A 22273-nucleotide genomic window follows, 5' to 3' on the forward strand; every position below is an offset into this window, starting at 1 on the left:
AAGAGTTCTGCCTAATTTGGTGAGTAATGACTAGATTGGTAGACATTTATTGGGTAATACTGAAAGAGCAATCAAATTTAAGTCCTCTAATTAGGAAATAGAGAAAAAAAATAGAAGAGAAACGTATACAGAAAAAAAAAAAAAGAGGATGTATACGGCAATAGCTGTAAAAGTGTCTATTGAATTGCTCTTCATAATGAAGAGAGGGGATCACAGTATCTGATTTACACAAGGTTTCTCTGAAGTTACAGAATGCAATAGTTGTGCCGGTGTAAAACTGGGAATTATGTTGGTGTTTGTGTGTGGCATGCTCTGCACAAAAGTTCTGAGTGGATGTTTGTAATGCTTTGTCGTAAGTGGATGTATAACCCTTTCTCATAACATTATTGTGTTATCCTCACCTGCAATGAATTAAAATAAAATGTATTCATCAGTGTATATGTGTATGCTACCATATTAATAAAAATTTGCAGGATGGTAGAGATTATTTCAGCTGCCTAATTCAATATGGGAAGTCAATGAGATCATAAATCATGGAACAAATTATCTTTTATCTTTAATGATGGTGGAAACACTGCTGTCAGATTTGTTTGAATGGACATACACTTTTGCACCTAGCTGTTCTGAAAGCAAATTAGTCAAACAGTTTTCCATATGGATGCATTTTAATTTTCAGATCAATAGTTACAACAGCATTTATATTGTTTAGGGGTCTTTCTTCATTTCTTGTTGTCATGTCACTCATTAAATAAATAAATAATTTGAAAACCCTTGAAATTCCAATGTTTTAAAATTCTAAATTATTTTCTTGGCTGGTAGTCTTTAAAGTTCTCATTCACAAGCCATTTCAGAAGTTTGAGAAGTAATCACACAATCAGCTCAGCTGTAGCAATTGTCCAAGTGCACGTAATTTAATGTTCTTCTATTGTAGGCTTGGCTAAGCCAGTTTGCATTAACTCACTTTTACCATGCGTATATGCAGATAGTTGCTGTGACTCAGCTGACACTTAGGGACTCTGTGAGATGCAGTAACCTATCAACTGCTTGAGCCTTTTTCTTTTTTAAAATATTTTTTTAAAACAGACCTAACAAAGAGTATTTTTTTTTTCTTTTTAAAAATACTATTTCTTATTTGATTGGACCTGGATCCATTTTTTTTGTGTGTGGTTGGATCAGCCAGGTTCTGTGTGTTAATTTGGGGTCACGAAGTGAGAGGGTTTTTACAAAGACCCATGTCCACAGCTGTGGCTCGTCCTGCTGTGAACAGAAAACTCAGAACTCCTCCTCGGTCGGAGACATGGGGAGCGTGAGCCCTCATCAGCGAGCTCAGCACAGACGAGCGCTTTGGAGCCACAAAACAATCTCCTGCCCACATGGGAGTCTGCAGGAAAGGGTGGGAGGTTGACGGCTTTTTGGATCTGGCCCCATTTCATCTTAATCTGCTCTGGTTCCTGGTCTTTTCAAAGTCTCCCCATTGTGCGTGTGATTTCTGCTAAACACGCAGAGAAATTTTTAAGATCAAGACCATATGATACAGCAAGATTAATCTACCCTTTGGCCTTCACCTCTCTCTCCCACTGGGGGAGAGGTTTGGTCCTGCTAATTTGTCATGTTACTTTTTTTTTTTCCCCTGCCATAATTTTTTTTTCCTCCTCATGGTTCACCTAAATTGGGGATTTTGGCCCAAACACTCTCAGCATATAATGAAGATAAATAGAATTCTTCATGTCCACTACACGAATTTTGAAAACATAATTGTTTATTTCACCCAGTTTCAATGTGGAGAATTTGTAACTCATTTGTAGAATGTAACTGTTTTTTTCACTTTTATTATATATTGTGGCTGAGTGAATCCCTGTAGGTCTGTGAAGCAGATGTGTTAGTACAGCGGGTATAAGAGCTTCATTCCTTCCCTCACTTTCTGCAATGCAGTCAAGTTTCGAATTGTTATGATATGTAGTAATTAAATATGAATAAATAAAATATCACCAGATAATGAAGCTGCAGTCCCCTATGTCACGTTAAATCATTGATGAGGTGCCTGTGAGTAGGAACTGTGGCTGATGATGTCTTCTACCTCAAAGTCTCTGATTAGTTTTGGGAACATTTGTGTACATTTTTCCAGTGTCTTTGCATCGATAGTCAGAAAAAAAAAAATCTTTTAGCTCAATAAAATATATATAGATCCTTATATTCTCCTTCCTCATCATTCCATTATTTTCAAGTCTTCTGACATCTGAATAATAACTGAAAGTGGACCAATTTTGCAGATAACAACTATGTAATTCAGCTGTGTTACCTTGTTAGGTATCAGCATATAATTTGCAAGTTTTTTAGAATAAAGAGTTAGGTTTTTAGGGAGGAGATGTGGAGTACTTCTATTTATATGTATTTGGTTCTAAAGTCGTATTTACCCCATAAAAATATTAATTTCAGTGAAGGAAAGGAAGAAATAATGAACAAAGTTAAAATCTTTGTTTGCCTTTGTCTGTTTCAAAGCAGCCCAGATGTTAATTCAGGTATTTTAGATCCCACAAATCCTACTCTGATGGAAATAAGGTATGAATTCAGTATTTATGCTCTTCTGAATATTCCTCCTGTCTCTGCAATGGCTTTCAACCCACCTAAAACATTGCTTCTGTATCTATATCTATTACTTTTATATCTATAAATATTTTAGATTTATAATACTTAATTCCAGACTTTACCATTTGCCCTGTTTTCCTTTCATCCATGAGAGGGCCATAGAATATCTATTTTATAAGTTATGAGAAAGCTGTCATATGGTTTCATTAGATGTGAATATTAGGGGAAGGAGCTCCTCTTTGAGCAGGAAGGCAATTTATGCATCAGGTTGGCCACTTTAAAAGGCGCTGCTTGTTTGAAACAGTTTGGGAAGTTGGAATGCTGCTGCTCTCCTTCAGCTCATCGCTTAGGATGTATAGTTCAGTCCATCAAGTGTTCCTTGCTTCTGGCTTTAGACCATAACTGCTGCAGAAATATCGTGGTCCAATTGCAATAAACAGGGTGATGAGACAATCCAAGTATTTGAGGGTTTGGTTCACCATGTTCTCTTGTGATTTATCGTTGTATTTGCACCAGTTTATCTTTAGAACACTTGTATATTTTTTTCCATATGTCTTTATTGTTAGAACCACTTGTCAGTAAAGCAAGGTCTCTGGAACTCTGCTTTTATATGATTGATGGACTGACCTTCTGTCACATGAAGATAGTATGGAATATAATAATTAGAAAAGAAATTGGACTGGAACTGATTAGTTTTCTTCAGTACCATCACATAATTTCTGTTACTACTACAGATGCCCAAGTGAGATTTAAATAAACCCTCTCACACAGTCAAGCAGTCTGTTGCAGCAGCACAGAAGTTAGCATATGCTAATTTACCTTTCTGAGCTCCATTTTTGTGTAGTTACATTGCTACCAGTACTCCAGTTAGATCTAGGATGGTGCCTCCAGATCTCTACACTGCAATAATGAAGTTGGAACAGGCTGCCCAGGGAGGTTGTGGAGTCTCCTTCTCTGGAGACATTCAAATCCCACCTGAATGCATTTCTGTGTAACCTCATCTGGGTGTTCCTGCTCCAGCAGGGGGATTGGACTAGATGATCTTTCGAGGTCCCTTCCAGTCCCTAACATTCTGTGACTGATTCTGTGAAGTAAACGTGCATCATTAACAAACTCCCACTTGTTCATAGTGTTCTTTCAGCATAGGCAAACACGCCTGATCTACACAACAGAGTTTTGGCATCCAAAATTACCTTTTATCTCCACAGGTTTGCATGCAGGCACATGTAAATGTGGAGTAAGCAAACAAAGCCCAGCTTGTGGCATCTAAATAGAACCACATGCCGCGAACCTCAGCCAGCAACGCAGCTGCCAGCAAAGCTTCGGCGCGCACGCATCCCAGGAGCAATGTCAGCAGCTGTGAGCCCAACAACATTGCTGGCAGTGATGTTTTCCAGCTTAAGCCTGGCCCTCCTTTACATCTCTTGCCCATCTGTTTGTTTTGCATTTTGTTACATCATCCCGATTGCAATATTTAAACTATAAAATCATCGGAGGATCACACAGAGGGGGGATCTGCCTTGTGCAGGTCGCCTCAGGGAGAGCTTTCCATTCATAGGAGTTGGTGTCAGAGAAAGTGCAGAGGCTTTTTTTGTGGGAGGAACAGACATATGGGAAGCTGGGACTGACACTGACAAAACCACAGGGAGGTTAGAAGTAAATTGAAAAGTTAAGGCAAGGATATTTTGCCTTCAAATATCTATATTTCAGTTACGAAGCAGATTTGTGATGTTCTTGAATAGTTTCTTGGGTTCCACATACTAGTAGAATAGAAATTGGGAATTCTAGGGACTATATTTTGTCTTTGGAATTGTTCCCTAAATCAGTATGTTGTGACTTTGAACAACATTGCTGTATACGTGCTTATGTTTGTGAGAAATGTCATATTATCTTGTAGAATGTCTAGAGGAAAACAGGAGTATGTCCTGTGATTAAACCTGGGTTTTAAATTAACTTTTCTATTCAGCTGTCTTTTGAATTCTTAATATTCGTTTTGTGTAAATATTCTTGTAAAAAATATATTGGAATGACTTCTCACAGGAAATTAAGTGGCTTTTTGACAATATTTATAGAAAATAAGTTAGTAAGCATTGGCTTTGCATCAGGTCTTTACTGGTAGCTGTTCCTTATCTGTTCAGAAACAGCTTTTGAGTGTTGCATTCCTTCCAAAACTAGGAATACTCCTTTAAATATTGAATAATCCCCAACTTCTAAATGCATGGTTTAGAGAAGTAAGACTTTAAATAAAGAACGTATCTGAAAAAATTGTGAGTGAGTCACAAAGAATAATATGGCAGGAATTCTTAAATTAAGTATTTTTTCATTTTTCATAGTTGCAACATGACTTCAACTCAAAAGCAGCCCAGTGTTCTGTCAACCCATATGACAGCCCTCTTTAAGCCATAGTAGAATTTCATCTTTATTTTAAAATTAGCAACAGATATGGTTCCATATTTGAATTTCTTTAAAATTAATGGAGGGGATACAGGGATAGAGATGTTTCTTGGACACTACCTTGCAGAACAAAAAATTATATGGGTCCAGGAATTAAAAAAACAAGAGACCCCTAGAAAATATTCTTGATTTCTGCATTGTTAGGCTTAGCATACTTTGTCAATCATAGTAATGGATTTCATTTCATGGAAGAAGGGTCAGCTCAAACTGGATTTATCTAATATCATCTAAGTTTTTGCAACTCAGTAGTGAAATAATTTTACAAAAAATACTCTAAGAACAGTGATCCACTGAAATGTTAGATACTATCACAAATGATACCTGGAATTTTGTAAGGTAGAATGCAAAGCATGGATTCCAACAATAAGCTGAATGTGTATAAATATAGTCTTATTGATGCATAGTTAGCACTCTTCCTGTCCCCTTTTGCCTACCCACTACTTGTTGATTATCATTTAAGCATATTAAGCTGTGATCCTTGCTTTGAATGTTCACAATCCAGACTGCTTCAGAAGATGGTGTGAACTAATGTGTTTTCAGTTGCTTGGCTTTTTTTTTAATCTTTATTTTTCTTAATGACAGATTTTTTTTGAACTGGGATAACATGTGTGACTTTTTGTTTTGTTTTGTTTCATCTGGACATGCCTACATATGGGCTTAAGAGTGAAAGATGTGTTTCTAGACCAGGCTGAGTTGGGGAAGATGTAGATAGAGCCATAACTCAAACAGCTCTAGCGTCACAAAATCAGTTTAGATCTGTCCAGTGAGAGTAAAAAATGATGCAATCCATGAAGTTAGTAAGAAACTTCTTCTCTCAGCATTAATTTCCATCATATAGTTCATTTGTAAGGAATGTACATACATCTCAATGCTATGAGAGTATGTAGGCCAATAAGATTCTGAATTGTCTGTGAAGGAGAAAGTCTGAGTTTTTTTGAGAGAAATCAATTCTGCTAATGCCCCGTGGTGAGAAATTCTTAAAGCCAATCAGTCTGGCTTCTGAAGACAAATAAAAGATTTATGTCTTAATAGTCACCCCACTCAGGAAATGATAATGATTTTAATTCATCCATTAAGCAAGCACTTTTCCCTTGCTAAAATGTTCTTGGACTTTCAGTCAGTTTTACATTAGGGTGCCTCTCTTCCTTTTATTTATCTTTCACCTCAATACAGACAGAAGTGCTGACACTGGAAAAAAATAAAACTTTTTAGTACCTTCAATGAGTCATACTAGGCAGACTTAAACAAAAGAATCATAGAAGGGATTTGAGAGGTCCCAAGGGAGGACCTTTTGTACCTAAATTCTGGCTAACCTGTCTATGTGAAGTTGTAGTTAGGGAAATTTAACAAATTCTAGTAAGTGGGGTTACATCAGGCAGGTGTCCAGTCACTAGGGGGGTTCCACAAAGAACCTTCAATGTCTTCATAAATGACCTGGACACAGGACTCGAGGGAGTACTCAATAAGTTCACTGATGACACTAAATTGGGAGGTGCTGTTGACACTGTCCAGGGCAGAGAGGCCCTGCAGAGGGATCTGGACAAATTGGAGAACTGGGCAATCACCAACCATATGAAGTTTAACAAGGGCAAGTGCTGGATTTTGCACCTGGGACACGTCAACCCTGGCTGTACATACAGACTGGGGGATGAGATGCTGGAGAGCAGCTCCATGGGGAAAGAACTGGGGGTTCTGGTCAACGGCAAGTTGAATGTGAGCCAACACTGTCCCTGGCAGCCAAGAGGGCAACCATGTCCTGTGTGCATCCAGCACAGCATTGCCAGCTGAGCAGGGAGGTGATTATCCTGCTCTGCTCTGCACTGGTGCGGCCTCACCTGGACCACTGTGTGCAGTTCTGGGCAACACAGGATAAAAAGGATGTAAAGCTACTGGAGAGAGTCCAGAAGAGGCTACGAGGTTGGTGAAGGGTTTGGAGAGGAAGCCGTATGAGGAGCAGCTAAAGTCACTTGGTTTGTTTGGTATGGAGGAGACTGAGGGGAGACCTTATCACAGTCTACAGCTTCCTCACAAGGGGAAGAGGAGGGGCAGTTGCTGGTCTCTTTTCTCTGGTGACCAGTGACAGAACCCAGGAAAACATCAGGAAGATGTGCCAGGGGAGGTTCAGGTTGGACCTTAGGAAAAAGTTCTTCCCCCAGAGGGTGGTGGAGCACTGGAACAGGCTCCCCAGGGACGTGTCATGGCCTCAAGCCTGACAGTGTTCAAGAAGAGACTGGACAATGCCCTCAGACACATGGGGTGAACTGTGGGGTTGTCATGTGCAGGGAACAGGAGTTGTGGGTCCCTTCCAACTCAGGACATTCTATGATTCTATGTCCCAGTACTTCCTTATCCTTGCAGTTAAAAAACATGTCTCCTCATATCTGAATTAATCTACCTTTTAGAAACTTAACATCACTCTTCTTTGTCCTATTTGTGATACAACCAACAATAGGAATTTATTCTTTCTTCCTTTTGGCAGTCTACTAGGTATTGGAAGCTGCTATTTTGTCTCATCACTTCTGCACTAAGGATCCCAGTTATATCATTTATCTTTCATTGGTCATGTTTGTCAGAGTTGTGATCTAAACTGTATGAAGGTAAATGCCTTGTTTCTAAATGGGATACACAAAAGTGCATTTGTTGTGTTAGCTAACATTTCAGTAGCCATGAGAAGCACAGAAGCACTCAGGTGTCCTCCAGAGAGTGCTCCTGTTCATACCAGGCAGGATGATGATTCCTTTTACTGCAGCAGTTTGCTTCAGATGCAGACCTACTGCAAAAAATTATGACCCTCTTTTCAGACATGCTTCTCCAGTTTTCAGGATTCTTCCAAATATCATTTATGTTGTTCTACAATGCTTACAGCTTTACCTACAGTAGTGTCATCTCCAGATTTAAAATGCTTACTTAGCTTATTAATAAAATATTGACTAGTACCAGGCTCAGAAACAAAGCCCTGGTAAGCTCCTCTCTCTGCTCATACTATCCTAGTTGGACAGTAAACCATTGACAACTACTCTGGTTTTCCAATACCCATCTTAAAAGCAGTTTCTGTAGATGGTATTTTTATAAATTGTGGCTTTGGTTTCAAAATCCCGATTAGAAAAGTTTTTTTCTCTAGTGCTCCTCTGTTATCCTGTTATATGAAGGCTACTTTGATACAGTTTGCTCCTGACAAAACTATTTAGACTTCTCTATATAATTTTAATATCTTCTAAGCTTTAAATGGTTTGTTTCCTTTATTGTTTTGTATTCTCACAGCATCATAGAATGGTTGAGATTGGAAGTGACCTCTGAAGGTCACCTGGTCCAGCCCCCTGCTCAGGCAAGTCTGCCAGGAACCAGGTGCCCAAGATAGTGTCCAGATGACTTTTGAATATCCACAGGGCTGGAGATTTCACCACCTCCCAGAGCAACCTGTGCCAGTGCCCAGTCACCCTCAGGCTGAAAAAGTGTTTTCTGATGTTCAGAGAGAACCTCCTGTGTTTCGGTTTGTGCTCATTGCATTTGATCTTGTCAAAACTGAAAGAAGCCTGAGTGTCTCTTCTTTATACCCTCCCTTTGGATATTTTTTTTCCATAATCTCCAGTTAGGATGACTGTTCTGCAATTTCTAGTTTTCTGATTTGTCACAGTTTTAAAGATCAGCACTCTCTTGCACCTTTACTTGTCCTTCACAGTTTTCAAAAAGCAGCGTCTTGTAGCTCATAGATTGTGTCAGGTGTGTCCCTAAATATTCTTCACATCTAGCTCATTAAAGACTCTGTCTAACCTCGTCCCTTTTTTGTGTGTCTTGTCCTCTAATCTTGTTGTTGCTAAAGTTATTTTATCTGCCTGATTGCAGTTAGTCTTTTTAATGAAAATGGAAACAAAAAAATTTAAACAGTTGGCTTCTCATATTAATCTGTTTTTAATGGATAGTTTATATATCCTTTTTTTTTTTGTGCAAGACTCCTTGCTAATTTAACTAATTAGCTGTGTAAGTACCATGGGCATTTGGTTTGTGTTTAACCACTGTGACTATAATCTTTATCCCAGTATAGCGCATTTTGTTTCTTTGAAGAAAAGAAAAAGGCTTTTAAAACTTAATGCTGCACAATAAAGTTGTTAGATTGATAAATGCATTAAAAATATGCAGATTTACTTGAGAAAAACTTCAAAGAGAAATAAATAGGACATTCCATTTAAATACATATTTTCTCCCTCACCACAACTCAGTTACATGGAAAAATCTGTAGCTTCAGGAGACCTGATTAAAATGTGTTAAAAGTTAACTGTTTTGAATGGATGTTTCTCAGTAATACTTCTAGCTGGCATTTTCCATGTGAAGCCAATGTTCTGCAAATGCAGATTTTTAGTTTTCTACCCATGGAGAAGCCTCAAGCTTGTAAACTTTGAAAAGAGTCATTTGAAATGGAAGATGGTCGAAAAGAAGTGATGCTCTTCAGAAAGCAAGTAGTAGTAGCAAAACCCCAGAATTTGTTGGATGCAACATTGTCACTTCTCTTAGGCTAGAATAAAAATAAAAATAAATAAAAAAAAGAAAAAAAGTAGAATGCCTGTGTACTTGATGCTTAGGATGATGTTAATATTTAACATATTGATTGGACAGGAGGTAAAGGAAGTAAAGAACAAGATGATTTTTAATAGGTAATATCACAAATTGTACCTCTTGTCCTGGACAGGAAAGCAAGCCATTGATCTTGCTGAACAGATAAGTAAATACTAATAAATTTGTACCATCCTGCATGAATAAAACAATGCTAAGAAAAATGCCACCCAAATTGTGCAGATAAAGTAAGGCACTTGAGTGATGAATTTTTCCCCTGACTTCACCAAGGGTATTTGAGGAATATCTGCTGTTACAGCATATGCCAAGTAAACAAGCTTTTGTCACAAAATGAAGAGAAAGCGATAAGCAAAGGCAGGGCACATTTCTTTGTTTCATGAAGAGTAATGCTGAGGCCATACATAAAAATAATACAGTTGATCAACAGTTGAAATCAACTGTGTCATCTTAAGCATTTCCGGTTAAAAGTAACTTTCTGATATTTTGGTCAGTGCACCTAGTGTGGTAAAGCTGCAGAAGGAGAGGAAGGGTCCTGAATAGAGGGACAAGCTAATAAACATTTATATCAGCATGGGAACAGCTGGAGTGAAGTATAGTCAGCAGTGATAATTAAAATATCTGGAAGTGAAGCAGAGTATGTGACAAGACACACAAGACATACATGTCAAAGATTATATATGTACTAGCAGTGTGTTTTAGCTAATGACAAATAAAATTCCTGTTTCAACTTGGTCTTTAAGTTTCTTAAAACTGATTTTTGATAATGCAAAATCAGATTCAGAAACTAATATTTTACACATGCACATTAATTCACATGGATTCAGTAGGAAATATTTCAGATTCATTTAGGCAAGCAGGTTTTGAAGATGTTTTCTAATTTTGTCTGCCTACAATGCAGAGTTAGAAAATGATTAGAAATTGTGCCTTGTCAGAGAAGCTGTTGCAGTGATGAAGAATGTGTTTTAACTTCTTCTTACCACGAAAGTGGGCTAGAATTTTTCGTGATAGCAGATTCCTTCTCTGTTGAAAAGTAAACTTTAACATCATAGAGATAAAGCTAAAATATTAGCATGGATGTTTGTGTGAGATGATTCTGACAAAGAAGGTTAGCAGTTGGAGAAGAGAGGAAGATAAAATCTGCTCATAAGGTCATGAAATGCAGCAAAAATCTTGTGTTCTTGTTTGCATTAAGTAAAAAAGCCCATACCCATCCATAGTGCTTCTAGTTAGGATATGTTCAAGAGTCCTCTAAATCTATAACTTATATCTGGTCGTTCATGAGTAATTTTCATCATTTGTAACATACAGGTTCCTAAGATAGGTCACAGAAATGAACATGTTCCATTGACTGCAGAAGGATCATGAGGTGAATAGTTCATACATATGCATCGTATTTTTAGCTATCTAGTACTAGATGAGTTCAATCCTACCAACAGTGTCTTCAAGTTACAAAGACAGGAGCATCTTCAAAGGTCAAGTAGGAAATACTTTGAGTAACATTTTGATTATACGTAAAATCTGTTTACCGTTTTATAAAAACTTTCTGGACAACTTCACTGAATTTAGCAAAAAATAAGAACTTTGAAACTTATACATTAGAGCAGAAAGATATGTTAGTGATAATACATAAATTCACTAATTCCTTCCTTATTTCTAAATTAGAAGGCATATGTAGTAGTACATATGTCTGAAAGCATTCTTAGGTTGGGTGAAACTATTTGGGTTCCTAAAAGCTTGCAATTTTCTCTATTGTATTGATTTGCAAAAAGGCATAGCTGGGTTTAATTGTTCATATTTTATTGTATGTACCTTATGCCTTGTCATTGAATACTTATCCCAGTTTGAGAATTAGAGAATGGCTTTCCACATGAAAGAAAATCTCCCTTTTTTCTGTATTTTATACCCCAGTCAAAGCATGTTTCTTGGCAGAAAGAAAAAAAAAGAGATTTAGCATTTTTCTACCACAAATACTCGGCACACAGTTGAAATAGACATTATTCCTAATCTTTATTGTGAGTGGAGAACTGGTGTACTGGTAGGTTGGCAGTGGGTTGGACTAGATGATCTCCAGAGGTCCCTTCCAACCTTAACCACTCTGTGATTCTCTAAGAAAAAAAAAAAATCACAAATTGTCTCAAAAAAACCCAGACAGACAGCTTAGTGCATGTGATAAAACTTTAGGATTTTGTATTCTATGCATACATCACTGTCCATCTGCGTCAGGAACATATTGATTGGGAAGACATGCAGAACTGAAGCAGGCACAACCAAGACGATAAAAGATTTGAAAGTACTTACACCTCTGTGAAACATCCTATATCCCTTTCATTTCCGGAAACTGTACAATAGTTACCCTTTGGAAGATGTTGTCATTACAATTCATAGCTGCCACTGATTCATCAGCAGGATTGGGTGAATTGCAGTATATATCAATGCCCTAGACATGATGGTACCATTTTCCTTTTGCTGAAGAAAGTGAAACTTAGTTCTACAAATAGAAGATTACTGTTTTTAATTGAAGGCATGAATGCAACTGGAAAGTAAAATCTTATTAGCTGCATTAAGAATTAGCAACATGGAACATATTCCTCTTAACATTAAAAACTGAAATTAGTATTGCATTTGGGGTGATGATGTACTGATTGGCCTGCGGACATTGCTGATGAGGCTAATGTCTTTAAGCAGCCGTAAAAGGTACCAACCTCAGGCTGACAGTGAAGTGGCTTACCAACCACCACAAACATCCCTGATCCTCCCTCCCTGCTTATCTGTAGGATACAGCTGTTGCTGAAACCAAGTTAAATATTCTTGTCTTAGAGAAACAGATTGGCGGGGATACAAAAAAAATAAATATCCCCTACATACAGACCTCAAAAAAAAGCAACAGACAGCAGAGAGTGATATTTTAGGCCGGTAAGAACTCATGAAGGCCATACAGCCAACTTCTGAGTAGCTGACAAGTCAGCCTTTTTGATCTCCTGGTAATTTAGATAACTTCTCACAGTCTCCTCTAGAAACACGTAAAATTTGTTCATTTTATGACACATTTATTGCAGATTAGTTACTCTCTGCTGCTTTTTTGCTATTGTAAAATCTAATGAACATAGAAGCTAATGAAACATTTTGGAAATGGAACATCACAGAGCTGGAGACTGGAGGCGTTATGATTCTGCATGCTAGCATCCCTTAATTACCTCATGCTTATATTTCATACATTTGACAACAGGAAGAATCAAGAGCTCACAACTAAATATGTTGAGGTTCCTTCTAGTTGTACCAGTTCCTATTGCTCATTGACACCACCGTGCAATGTCAGAAACTTCATGTTCTCTATCATTTCCCCACGGTGTCTCAACGATGTTAAATCGTAGCCTTGGGATACTGCCCTCTTTTTCTCAGCCTTATTGTTGTTAATGTCCATTAAATGCCTCAGACCTCTGTGGTAATATTCCATGCTATAAAGAGACTGCAGTGTTAAATTGTTAGTCTCGCTGCTGATAGTCTGTACTTCTCTTTCCTACTTTGTAGTTCTGTCTGTAGTTACACAATAGAACATCTTATTGCAAGATGTTTTGGCTGGAAAAACATCCTTATTTATCCAGGAAAGTTGGAAAGCAATAAAGCTTGTGATCAGACCTTAAAGTTGACCTTTTTTTGCTTCACGTTATATGGGTATCATCATTTTGTTCCTTTAATCTTAGTTGATAGTGAGAGGAAGGACTGAGGTTTTGTGATACACTTCTTGCCTTACAGAACATACTACAGAAACACCTGGTGTTTTCTTCTTGGCTGAACATGCCCACATGAGTGAGAAAGGCAGTATAACTCTCTTCTGTCAGGAGTTCAGATCCATTTCTGATATAGTTTTGGCATCAAAAGAAAATCAGGGACAAAACAGTCTTTTATTTCACGGCATACTAAGGACCTGTTGTATGCTTATCAGAATACTGGTGATGAGGAAAAGATATGTATTTATTTTCTTACCAGTGTAGATTCTGTGTAGAAAATATGGGTTTAAAAAGCTTGCATTTTTGTTTTGTTTTCCCTTCCTCTTTATGTAAACATAGATTTCCTACAGCAACAGGCAGATTATGGTAGTGTCTTAGAGGAGACAAGCAGTGGTTACTGAGTGGGATCTTTGCCTGCAGTAAAATTTTATTTTCCAAACTAAATGTGACAACAGAATTGCATGCATAAACTGTTCATGGGAGCTGAGAGCTATTTGCTACAAGCAGCATGGTTACCTTCTATCCATGACTGGAAATTCTTTCAGACTCTCTAACTAGTATTGCCACAGTCTTTAAAGGCATGAGTTGCCTGGTGTGTGCAGCGCTGAAGGTTTGTGCACATGCACAAACCCATGTCATTTATGAATAAGCTTGTAAACCCATAGGAAATGTGCCACTTCACAATATTTACTTTGGGATTCACGGTGGTGTTTGATCAGAGAAAATATATGCTCATTTGAACTACAGTCTTAAAATGTCATGACCTGCAAATTAGTTTTGAGAGAAAAAATGAAATTGTGTCAAAGAAGTTAATAACAGAGCTTGAAAGGTTTGTACAAATGGAAAAACAGGGAAAGAGAGAAAATTTCTGTGGCAGAGAGTTGCCCTGACAGCGAAGAGTGCCAAGAGCATCCAGGGCTGTATGAACACGAGCAGAGCCAATAAAGACAAAGAAATAATTAGTTCCCTCTGCTCAGCACATGCGAGGCCACATCTGGAATACTTTGTCCAGTTTCAGGCCCATCAGTTCATGGAAAACATCGCTAAATTAGAGGAAGTTAGAGAAGGATCATCATGGTGGTGGAAGGCTGAAGCCCTTGTCCTGTGAGGAAAGGCTGATGGAACTGGACTCGCTCAACGTGGAGATGACTTCACACGGAGCTACCAGAACCCCCCAGCACCTATGGAACAGCATCTCTTCTCCATCAAGAAGATGGAGTCAGGCTTCTCACAGTGTTGCATGATAGGAGGATGAGAGATGATAGGGATAAATTGAAACAAGAGGTTTAGACTAATATAAAGGAAAACATTTTCATTGTGATGGCAGTCAGGCACTAGAATGGGTTTTCCCAGGGAGGCTATGTAGACTCCATCATTGCAATTTTCCAGAAAAAAACTAGACAAAGCCCTGAGAATCACAAAATGATTGAGGTTGGAGGAGGCCTGTGATCCAAACCCCCTGCTAACACAGGATCACCTAGAGCTGGTTGTCTAGGACCATGTCCAGACAGCTTTTGAATGAGATTTCACAATGTCTCTGAGTAACCTGTTCTAGTTCAGACAGATCCTCCTATTTTTTCAGTTTATGCCCGTTGACTCTTGTCCTGTCACCAAACACTGCTGAAAAGAGCCTCACTCCATCTTCTTCACACCATCCCTTAAGGTATTTGTATACATTGGTTAGATTCCTCCTGACTCTTCTTCAGACTGAACAGTTCCAGTTCCCTCAGCTTTTCCTCATGTGAGAGGTGCTCCTGTCACTTCATCATCACCATATGATCATCTATGTTTCTACTTCAGTAGTGAGAGATTTTATGTACAGCTAGCTGTGAGAGGTGGCTTCCTCATGGGATGATATGCCACTAGCACAGGGATACTCAAATAACAGTTCATGGTCTGTATGTAGCTCATAGGAACAATTTGCAGACTGTTCCTAACATCACCCTTTCTAAGAAGCCTGTTAGTAATGAGGGGTGGTAAAATGCCCTGGTGGGTGCAGCCGCCTGCCAGTCTCTCTCTTTCCCAGAAGTGGTAGGAACCCTCTACAGAGGTGCAGTTATCCTCTTCAGTTCATGTCACCCACACTGTGTTTGCCCATGTGTGACAAACCCCAGATGAAGAAGAATGACCTTTCATTAATTATTTTCTTCTAATTTCTGAATATGTTGAGTGAAATGATAACAGGGCTATCTTGGGTATTGTCCTAGACAGCACTGTATCCGTAGGATAGAAAGATAACCAGGACATACATTGAGTTGCCTCCTCTTTCCTTTTGTACCACTTTCTGCCTGTTCCTTTCTAACACTATGAGGGAAAATACACATTCAAATGCAGAATCTTATCTCTAACCCCATTCTAACTGTGTGCGCTTATAAGGTATTCAAAGAACTTGAATGAGTATGAATACTTACAATAAGATAAGAGTTAAGGTTTCATGCATAGCATAAATTTCAAGAGAGAGATATCGATTTTTTTTTTTCTTTACATATTGGAAACAGAGGAAACTTTTTACAGAGTAAAGTATATTACAGAAAGTTTTATATTACAGGAAAAATAGTACATAAATACTATTTTCTTCCTAGCCTCTTAAGCTTTTACTCTTAGCTTGATTGGGTCATTATACTTTAGTCTTTTTGTTTGTTGACCATTCGAATATTCAGTTCCCTTCTCGACTGATTGCTGTAAATGGGGTCCAATTACGTCATAGTTTTACAAGATCAAAGAAGTTGGCTGTTAGGTGTTTGGTCATTTTAAATCTTTGTTTACAAGAAAGGTAAAGAACTGTTTTGCATTTGACATGTATAGATGGTTTCTGGAGCAGACATTTATGCTAATATATCAATGTAAGATTCCTGCTGTAATTACGTAGTGGAACCTAATTGAAAGCTTTCATCTGATTCCTCCTGTTTTGAGTTGATAATTTCCTCTTACAACAGAGTAAATGTTTTTCTCTGTTTCTACTAGTTGTTCAGTATAAAATAAGAATAATCACCAATGAATCACATAAAATGTCAACAGAAAGAAATTACCTGCTATTGGTCATTAGGAAGGTGGGAGGGTTTGGGAAGAAAAGCTTTGGGGCAACCAAAGCATTTCTCTGGCCCTCTCAGCTGTGCTCAATGTTCCCTCAGTAACGCATCAGTTCTTGCTTCCCTTTCTTTGAACAGCTTGATGAAAGACAAACAGTTAGGGCAGCCAAGAGAAATACACTTCATGACATCATTCTCTGGTGGATATGTTTAAGTTAATCAGTTATGCTCAATTTTATTTCTATGTTCTCTAATCTGTCTAAAATACGTTACAGGCTCCACTGATCATCTGTGAAGACTAAATAATGTGCAGGCTTGTACACGATATTTCCTGACTAGGGAGAAAACATTCTTGTTTATTTCTCTTAACCTATGTTGAGGAATTTTAACCGTGGGAAGAAAAGGGGGAAGAGGTCTGATACAGAACTAAATGTTTACTGATATATTTTTAAACAAGTCAAGTGTACTGACATCGTCAGGTGAAGACAGTGTAAACACTGCTGCAGACTGCTAATTGTGTATTGGCTAAGAAGTGGAAATCTCTTTTTTTTCCCTTACTGTATAATGTCTGGTGATTAATTTAGTATCCATTATGAGTGCAAGACATCAGTGTTACGCACACAAAGTTCTTTCATCCTCAGGCCAAGAACCATTTTTCAGGTGTAATGCAAGAATGCCTACAGAGCTGTGTGGGTGTATATAAACTCTAACCTGAACATCTTGCAGTGTTCTCAAGTGGGAGGGTAATTTCGCCTCTTCATTGATTTTACTGATGTCTCTTATGAGCAAGTAGTGCCATTTCCCTCAACCTGTGATGAATTGCGTGTGCTATACAATGTGGGCTGTTGCTCACCAGAGGATTAAGCAGGAGCAACAAACCTGCTTCACTTTCTTGAAACCTTTCATGAGTGACAGACACCTGCGTCATCTCATACAGTCTTAACATTTTGATATATAAAAGCAGTCTTCCGGTTCTTCTAGAGGAGACTGCCTAGGTTGACAAAAATGCTTACATTGCATTTGGATTGTTTACAAAAAAGCCACTGCATTACTTGTGCTGAAATCTTCAAAAGCAAATAAATTTTATCTGTAGTCTCAGCACTGTTAAATTAAGCTGTCCTAAGTACCTGCAGTAACCATGGTATCTAAAAGTCTAGATTACTGCAGCAGTTCTTTGCCTGGGATGTGGTACATACTGTACTTGGATTTTAATGGAGCCATTTATACAGATTTTATATTTTCCCATAAAACTCCTCAATGTGAATGAAAACAAGCGTGGGCTAAGTGTTTGTGCTTTTCAGTGCTCTTTCTGTTACAGAATCTTGCTGACTTTCTTAATTGCTAACTTATGCAGTTTTTTTTTTTTTCTTTTAGAATGTCGGGTGGTGAAATCCACTTCCTATACCAAAATAGCTTCGACTTCACGTAGGAGCACCACCAAGAGCCCGGGCCCATCCCGACGCAGCAAGTCTCCTGCTTCTACCAGTTCAGGTAAAGCAAGAAAGAATTTTTTCTTAACAACAGCAACCAATCTGTTTCAATACAATTGGCAATATGCTTAAAATTCCACGTTTCTGTGGAAAAACATTGTATGAATGAAATAGTTGATGGTAAAAATTCACTTGTATTCACTTTCTCAGTTGCATCTAAGATGAAGTGTCTTCCCAAAACAAAATAATTTTTCAGTGTTTTATAAATCTTACTCTGGCATTACCATAATTCATTTTACTTTATTTTCCATGCATGATTTTGCTGGCAGTACCTAAAGACTGACAAAACCAGGAATTCTTTGTACTAGGAATTGAGTAAGTACAGTGTAGAAAGTAATCCAAGTTACACAGCACAGGGTCTGTGTCTGCACAAGGTTGATTTCATTTGCATTTTGTTTCTGACGGAGTTAAGAGGCAGCAGTGAGGAAAGGATAGGGTTGGGGAGGAGAAAGGGCTAAAAAACAATGCAATTACATGGTATGTGAATGTGAGGTGCAAAGATAGCTGAGGAAGAAATATGTCAGGGTTGACCTAACAAGCCAGTGGTACAGGCTGGAGAAGACACAGCTAAAAGATTTAAAAGTTCTCTCTGAAGGCCTTGCTTTGGCTGACTTTGCAGCTGCTCCCACTAAATGGTCTATGACTAGTTCCCCCCTGCAGCTTTTTCCCAAGCAAAACAAATAAATAAACAACAAAAGTGCATTAGATATTTTGCCAGTAGTGGTGCCTGAAAGTACAAACAATACTTGGTGTGGGCCAGTTGAGTGGATCCAATGCAGCATTTGCAGTATTGCTTGTGAAGTGGATTTTGCAAGAGGCAAACTTTAGAGCTTCTGAAAGCCACCTCACTTCTGCCATAAGCCTTCTACCAGCAGAGAAGCAAGCATCATTCTGGGACCTGCATCCAGCACCATAAGGCCTTCATGGGAAGGTGGTGACCAGAATGACCCCAGGCTTCCTAGCTGGTTTCAAAGAGGAGGGGCATGGACCAGCTGAAACCATATTTATCATAAGAAGACTAAGCTGAGAAAAAAAATCATCCTTGCTCAGGGAAGGAGGAAAGTGGGAGAGACACAGTGAGAGACAGAGGTATGGATGTGGGTAGCAGAGCTGGGAGGCAATGTGCCTTCTTCACATCCAAGAACAGCTGAAATAGATAAATCTGAAAAGAGGTAATGGGAAGAAGCATTGCTGTGAGGAACAAACTGAGAGTAGCTATTTCTTAAAAAAATACTAAGTAGCTTTCTTTGTAGCCAGGTGGAACAGAGGTATATTAAATTTTAGCAGTGGAGGCCCTGTTTGGTGTGTGAATGTTATGAACTCCTTCTGGTTTGGTTTGTTTTTTTGTTTGTTTTTGTTTGTTTTTTTTTTAATGAATATTCATTTGGGAGTGCAGGTAATGGACACTGTACTGTATATAGACATTTCTATGAGGAATAACTGTCCTGCTATGCATAACAGATGTTTCTGACATTGGACTAGTAACTTTTTTGCCATGTTGACTGTGTGATGCTTTGTTGATTTTGGTCCTGAGAGAAATAGTACTGTTTTTAATTAAACACGCGGGAGAAGTGTGAGTAGATCTTATTTTCCTGAATTTCAGTTTTTGCAGGGTCTGAACAGGATAGCATTATGTGTTTAATCACTGCAAAAGATCAGGAGATTATTTTACAGCTTGTGAAAAACAGGAATGTCTTCATTATGCTACAAAACCAAATACATTATATACTTACATTTATAACAAGAAAAGAAACAGTGTCATGAAAATATTGAAAAAGCAAACTATTTTGGATGGTTCTGCACTAATGACAGGTTTACCCATCTTAAATATATCTTATGTAAAAAAAAAAAAATTTACAAGAAATAGGCACATACTAGTTAGTTGAAAGATGGTCCATGTCTTTGTCTATGTCACATAGTCATACGGACACTGTAATAAGGATTTTCTTAGAGAAAGACTCTGGACAAAGCCCTACAGGAATGTATAGGATGGTGACAGAGGAGCCTGTCAACCAGTGAAGAACTGGCTGGGCAGCAGGGCTCAGAGTGTTGTAGTGAATGGGGCTGCATCTGGCTGATGATCAATTACCAATGGTGTTCCTTAGGGCTTGATTCTAGATCTGGTTCTGTGCAATAAATTTATCAACACTCTGGATGCAGGAGTTAAATGCACCATTAACAAGTTTGCTGATGATACAAAACTGGGGGGTGCTGTTGACTCTCTTGAGGAACAAGAGACCTTTCAGAGGGATCTAGCTAGATTGGAGCATTGAAAAATGATTAATGGGGTGAGATTTAATAAGTCCAAGTGCCAGATTCTGTACCTGTGATGGAGTAACACAGGGCACAACTATAAGTTTGGAGGGGAGTGGCTGGAGAGTGGCCCTGCAGAAAGGGATCTGTGGGTGCTGGTTGACAGCAGCTCAGCATGAGTCAGCTGTACATGCCCTGGCAGCCCAGAGGGCAAACCCATCCTGGGGTGCATCACATGCAGCACGGCCAGCCAGTCAACAGAGGTGATTTGTTTTGCTGTGTTCAGTGTTGGTGTAGCTTCACCTTGAGTGTGGGGTACAGTTGTGGACCCCACAATTTAAGAAAAATGTGAAGGTCCTTGATTACATCCAGAGGAGGGCAACAAAACTGGTGAAAGAGCTGGAAAGAGTGTCCTGTGAGAAGTGGCTGAGGACTTTGGGCTTGTGTAGTTTTTAGAAAAGGAGGCTGAGGGGTGACCTTATTGTTCTCTACAGCTTTCTGAGGAGGTGGAGAGAGCTTCAGATCTCTTCTCCCTGGCATGTGGTGCTGGGACGCATGTGAATGGCTCAAAGATGTGTCAGGGGACGTTCAGACTGGACACTTCTTTACCAAGAGGGTGGTCAAACACTGGAACATGCTCCCTAGAGAGGTGGTTGATGCCCCAAGCCTGTCAATGTTTAAGAGACATTTGGACAATGCCCTTAATAACTTGCTTTAACTTTTGGTCAGCCCTGAGTTGGTCAGGCAGTTTGACTACATGATCATTGTAGGTCCCTTCCAACTGAAACAGTTTATCGTATCCTATCCTATCCTATCCTATCCTATCCTATCCTATCCTATCCTATCCTATCCTATCCTATCCTATCCTATCCTATTCTACTGTTGCAGCTTAAAAAGGGTAAACAATTGAAAAAATTTCTATAGAAGTTAATTTTAGTGGGGACAATGGATCTAATTTGGTTGTCTGTGCCTCTTGTGTTTGATTTCTGCAAACAGTGAAGTCAAATTGTGTGAATTTTACAGGAAGGCTATTTCTAACTTACATACACAAGTATTTACATTAATAATAATGTCATAAGATGAAACAATATTTTACTCAGTGGCCACTTGCCCTCAAGAATTGTTTGATATTAGACACTGTGCTAAAAGAAACAACAGTAGAAATAAACCAGAAACAGCAAGATATTGTTAGACAAAAAAACAGTCTTCTCCCTCTACTCGGCATTGGTGAGGCTGCACCTCAAAAGTTGTGTTTGGTTTTGGGCCTCTCACTACAGGCAAGACGTTGTGGTGCTGGAGAGAGTGCAGAGAACAGCAATGAAGCTGATGAGGGGTCTGGAGCACAGGCCTTATGCTGAGGGAACTGGGGCTGTTTAGCCTGGAGAAAAGCAGGATGAGGAGGATGACTGTATCACTCCCTACAACTACCTGAAAGGAGGTTGTAGCATGGAGGGTGTTGGTCTCTTTTCCCAAGTAAAGTGACAGGAGGAGAGGAAATGGCCTCAAGTTGTGCCAGGGCATGTTTAGATTAGATATCAGGAAAAATCTATTCACAGAAAGCATCGTCAAGCCTTGGAACAGGCTGCCCAGGGAAGTGATTGAGTCACCATCCCTGGAGGTGTTTAAAAGATGCATAGATGAGGTTCTTAGGGACATGGTTTACTGCCAGTATTAGGTTAATGGTTGGACTCGATGATCTTAAAGGTCTTATTCAACCTAAATGATTATATAATTGTATGGAAGTTCTCACATGAAATGCAGACAATATGTACAGATTTCACTATTCTGCCATCCTGTAGGCCTAAAAATCCTGCCTGTTTGTTGAAATGGTATACCAGTGACATCAGCAGAATAGAACTACCATCTAGTGCAAATATGAGCAGATAATTTTTCCCATGTTGTTTACATTAAACATCTCAGTATTAGAGTCTCCTGAATGACTAGTACATAACTAGAAGTTATGCTTTTGTTGTCATGTTGTTAATGGTAAGTGTATACATATATATGTATTTTATTTTACGCTTTTAAACTGCTTTCAGTTTATTGTTAAATTACTGTTATTCAGTAGGGATAAACATAAAAATACTCCAGAAAAACAGTAGATTTTTTGCTTAGATCAAAGACAATATATATACATTGAAAAATAAAGGTGTATCATTATGTG

At 38.6% G+C, this 22273-nt stretch overlaps 1 protein-coding gene across 1 annotated transcript in view; it reads left to right on the forward strand.

The window, feature by feature from the left end:
* Positions 1 to 22273, forward strand: part of DCLK1 (doublecortin like kinase 1) — a 238754-nt gene that overhangs the window by 144617 nt on the left and 71864 nt on the right. The window contains exon 5 of the mRNA XM_082047893.1: positions 17741 to 17857. Within this exon, the coding sequence (XP_081904019.1) occupies positions 17741 to 17857 (117 nt within the window). The remainder of the gene's footprint in view (positions 1 to 17740; positions 17858 to 22273) is intronic.

The sequence above is a fragment of the Streptopelia decaocto genome (assembly GCF_964273445.1).
Source record: "Streptopelia decaocto genome assembly, chromosome: 1".
Lineage (NCBI taxonomy): Eukaryota > Metazoa > Chordata > Aves > Columbiformes > Columbidae > Streptopelia > Streptopelia decaocto.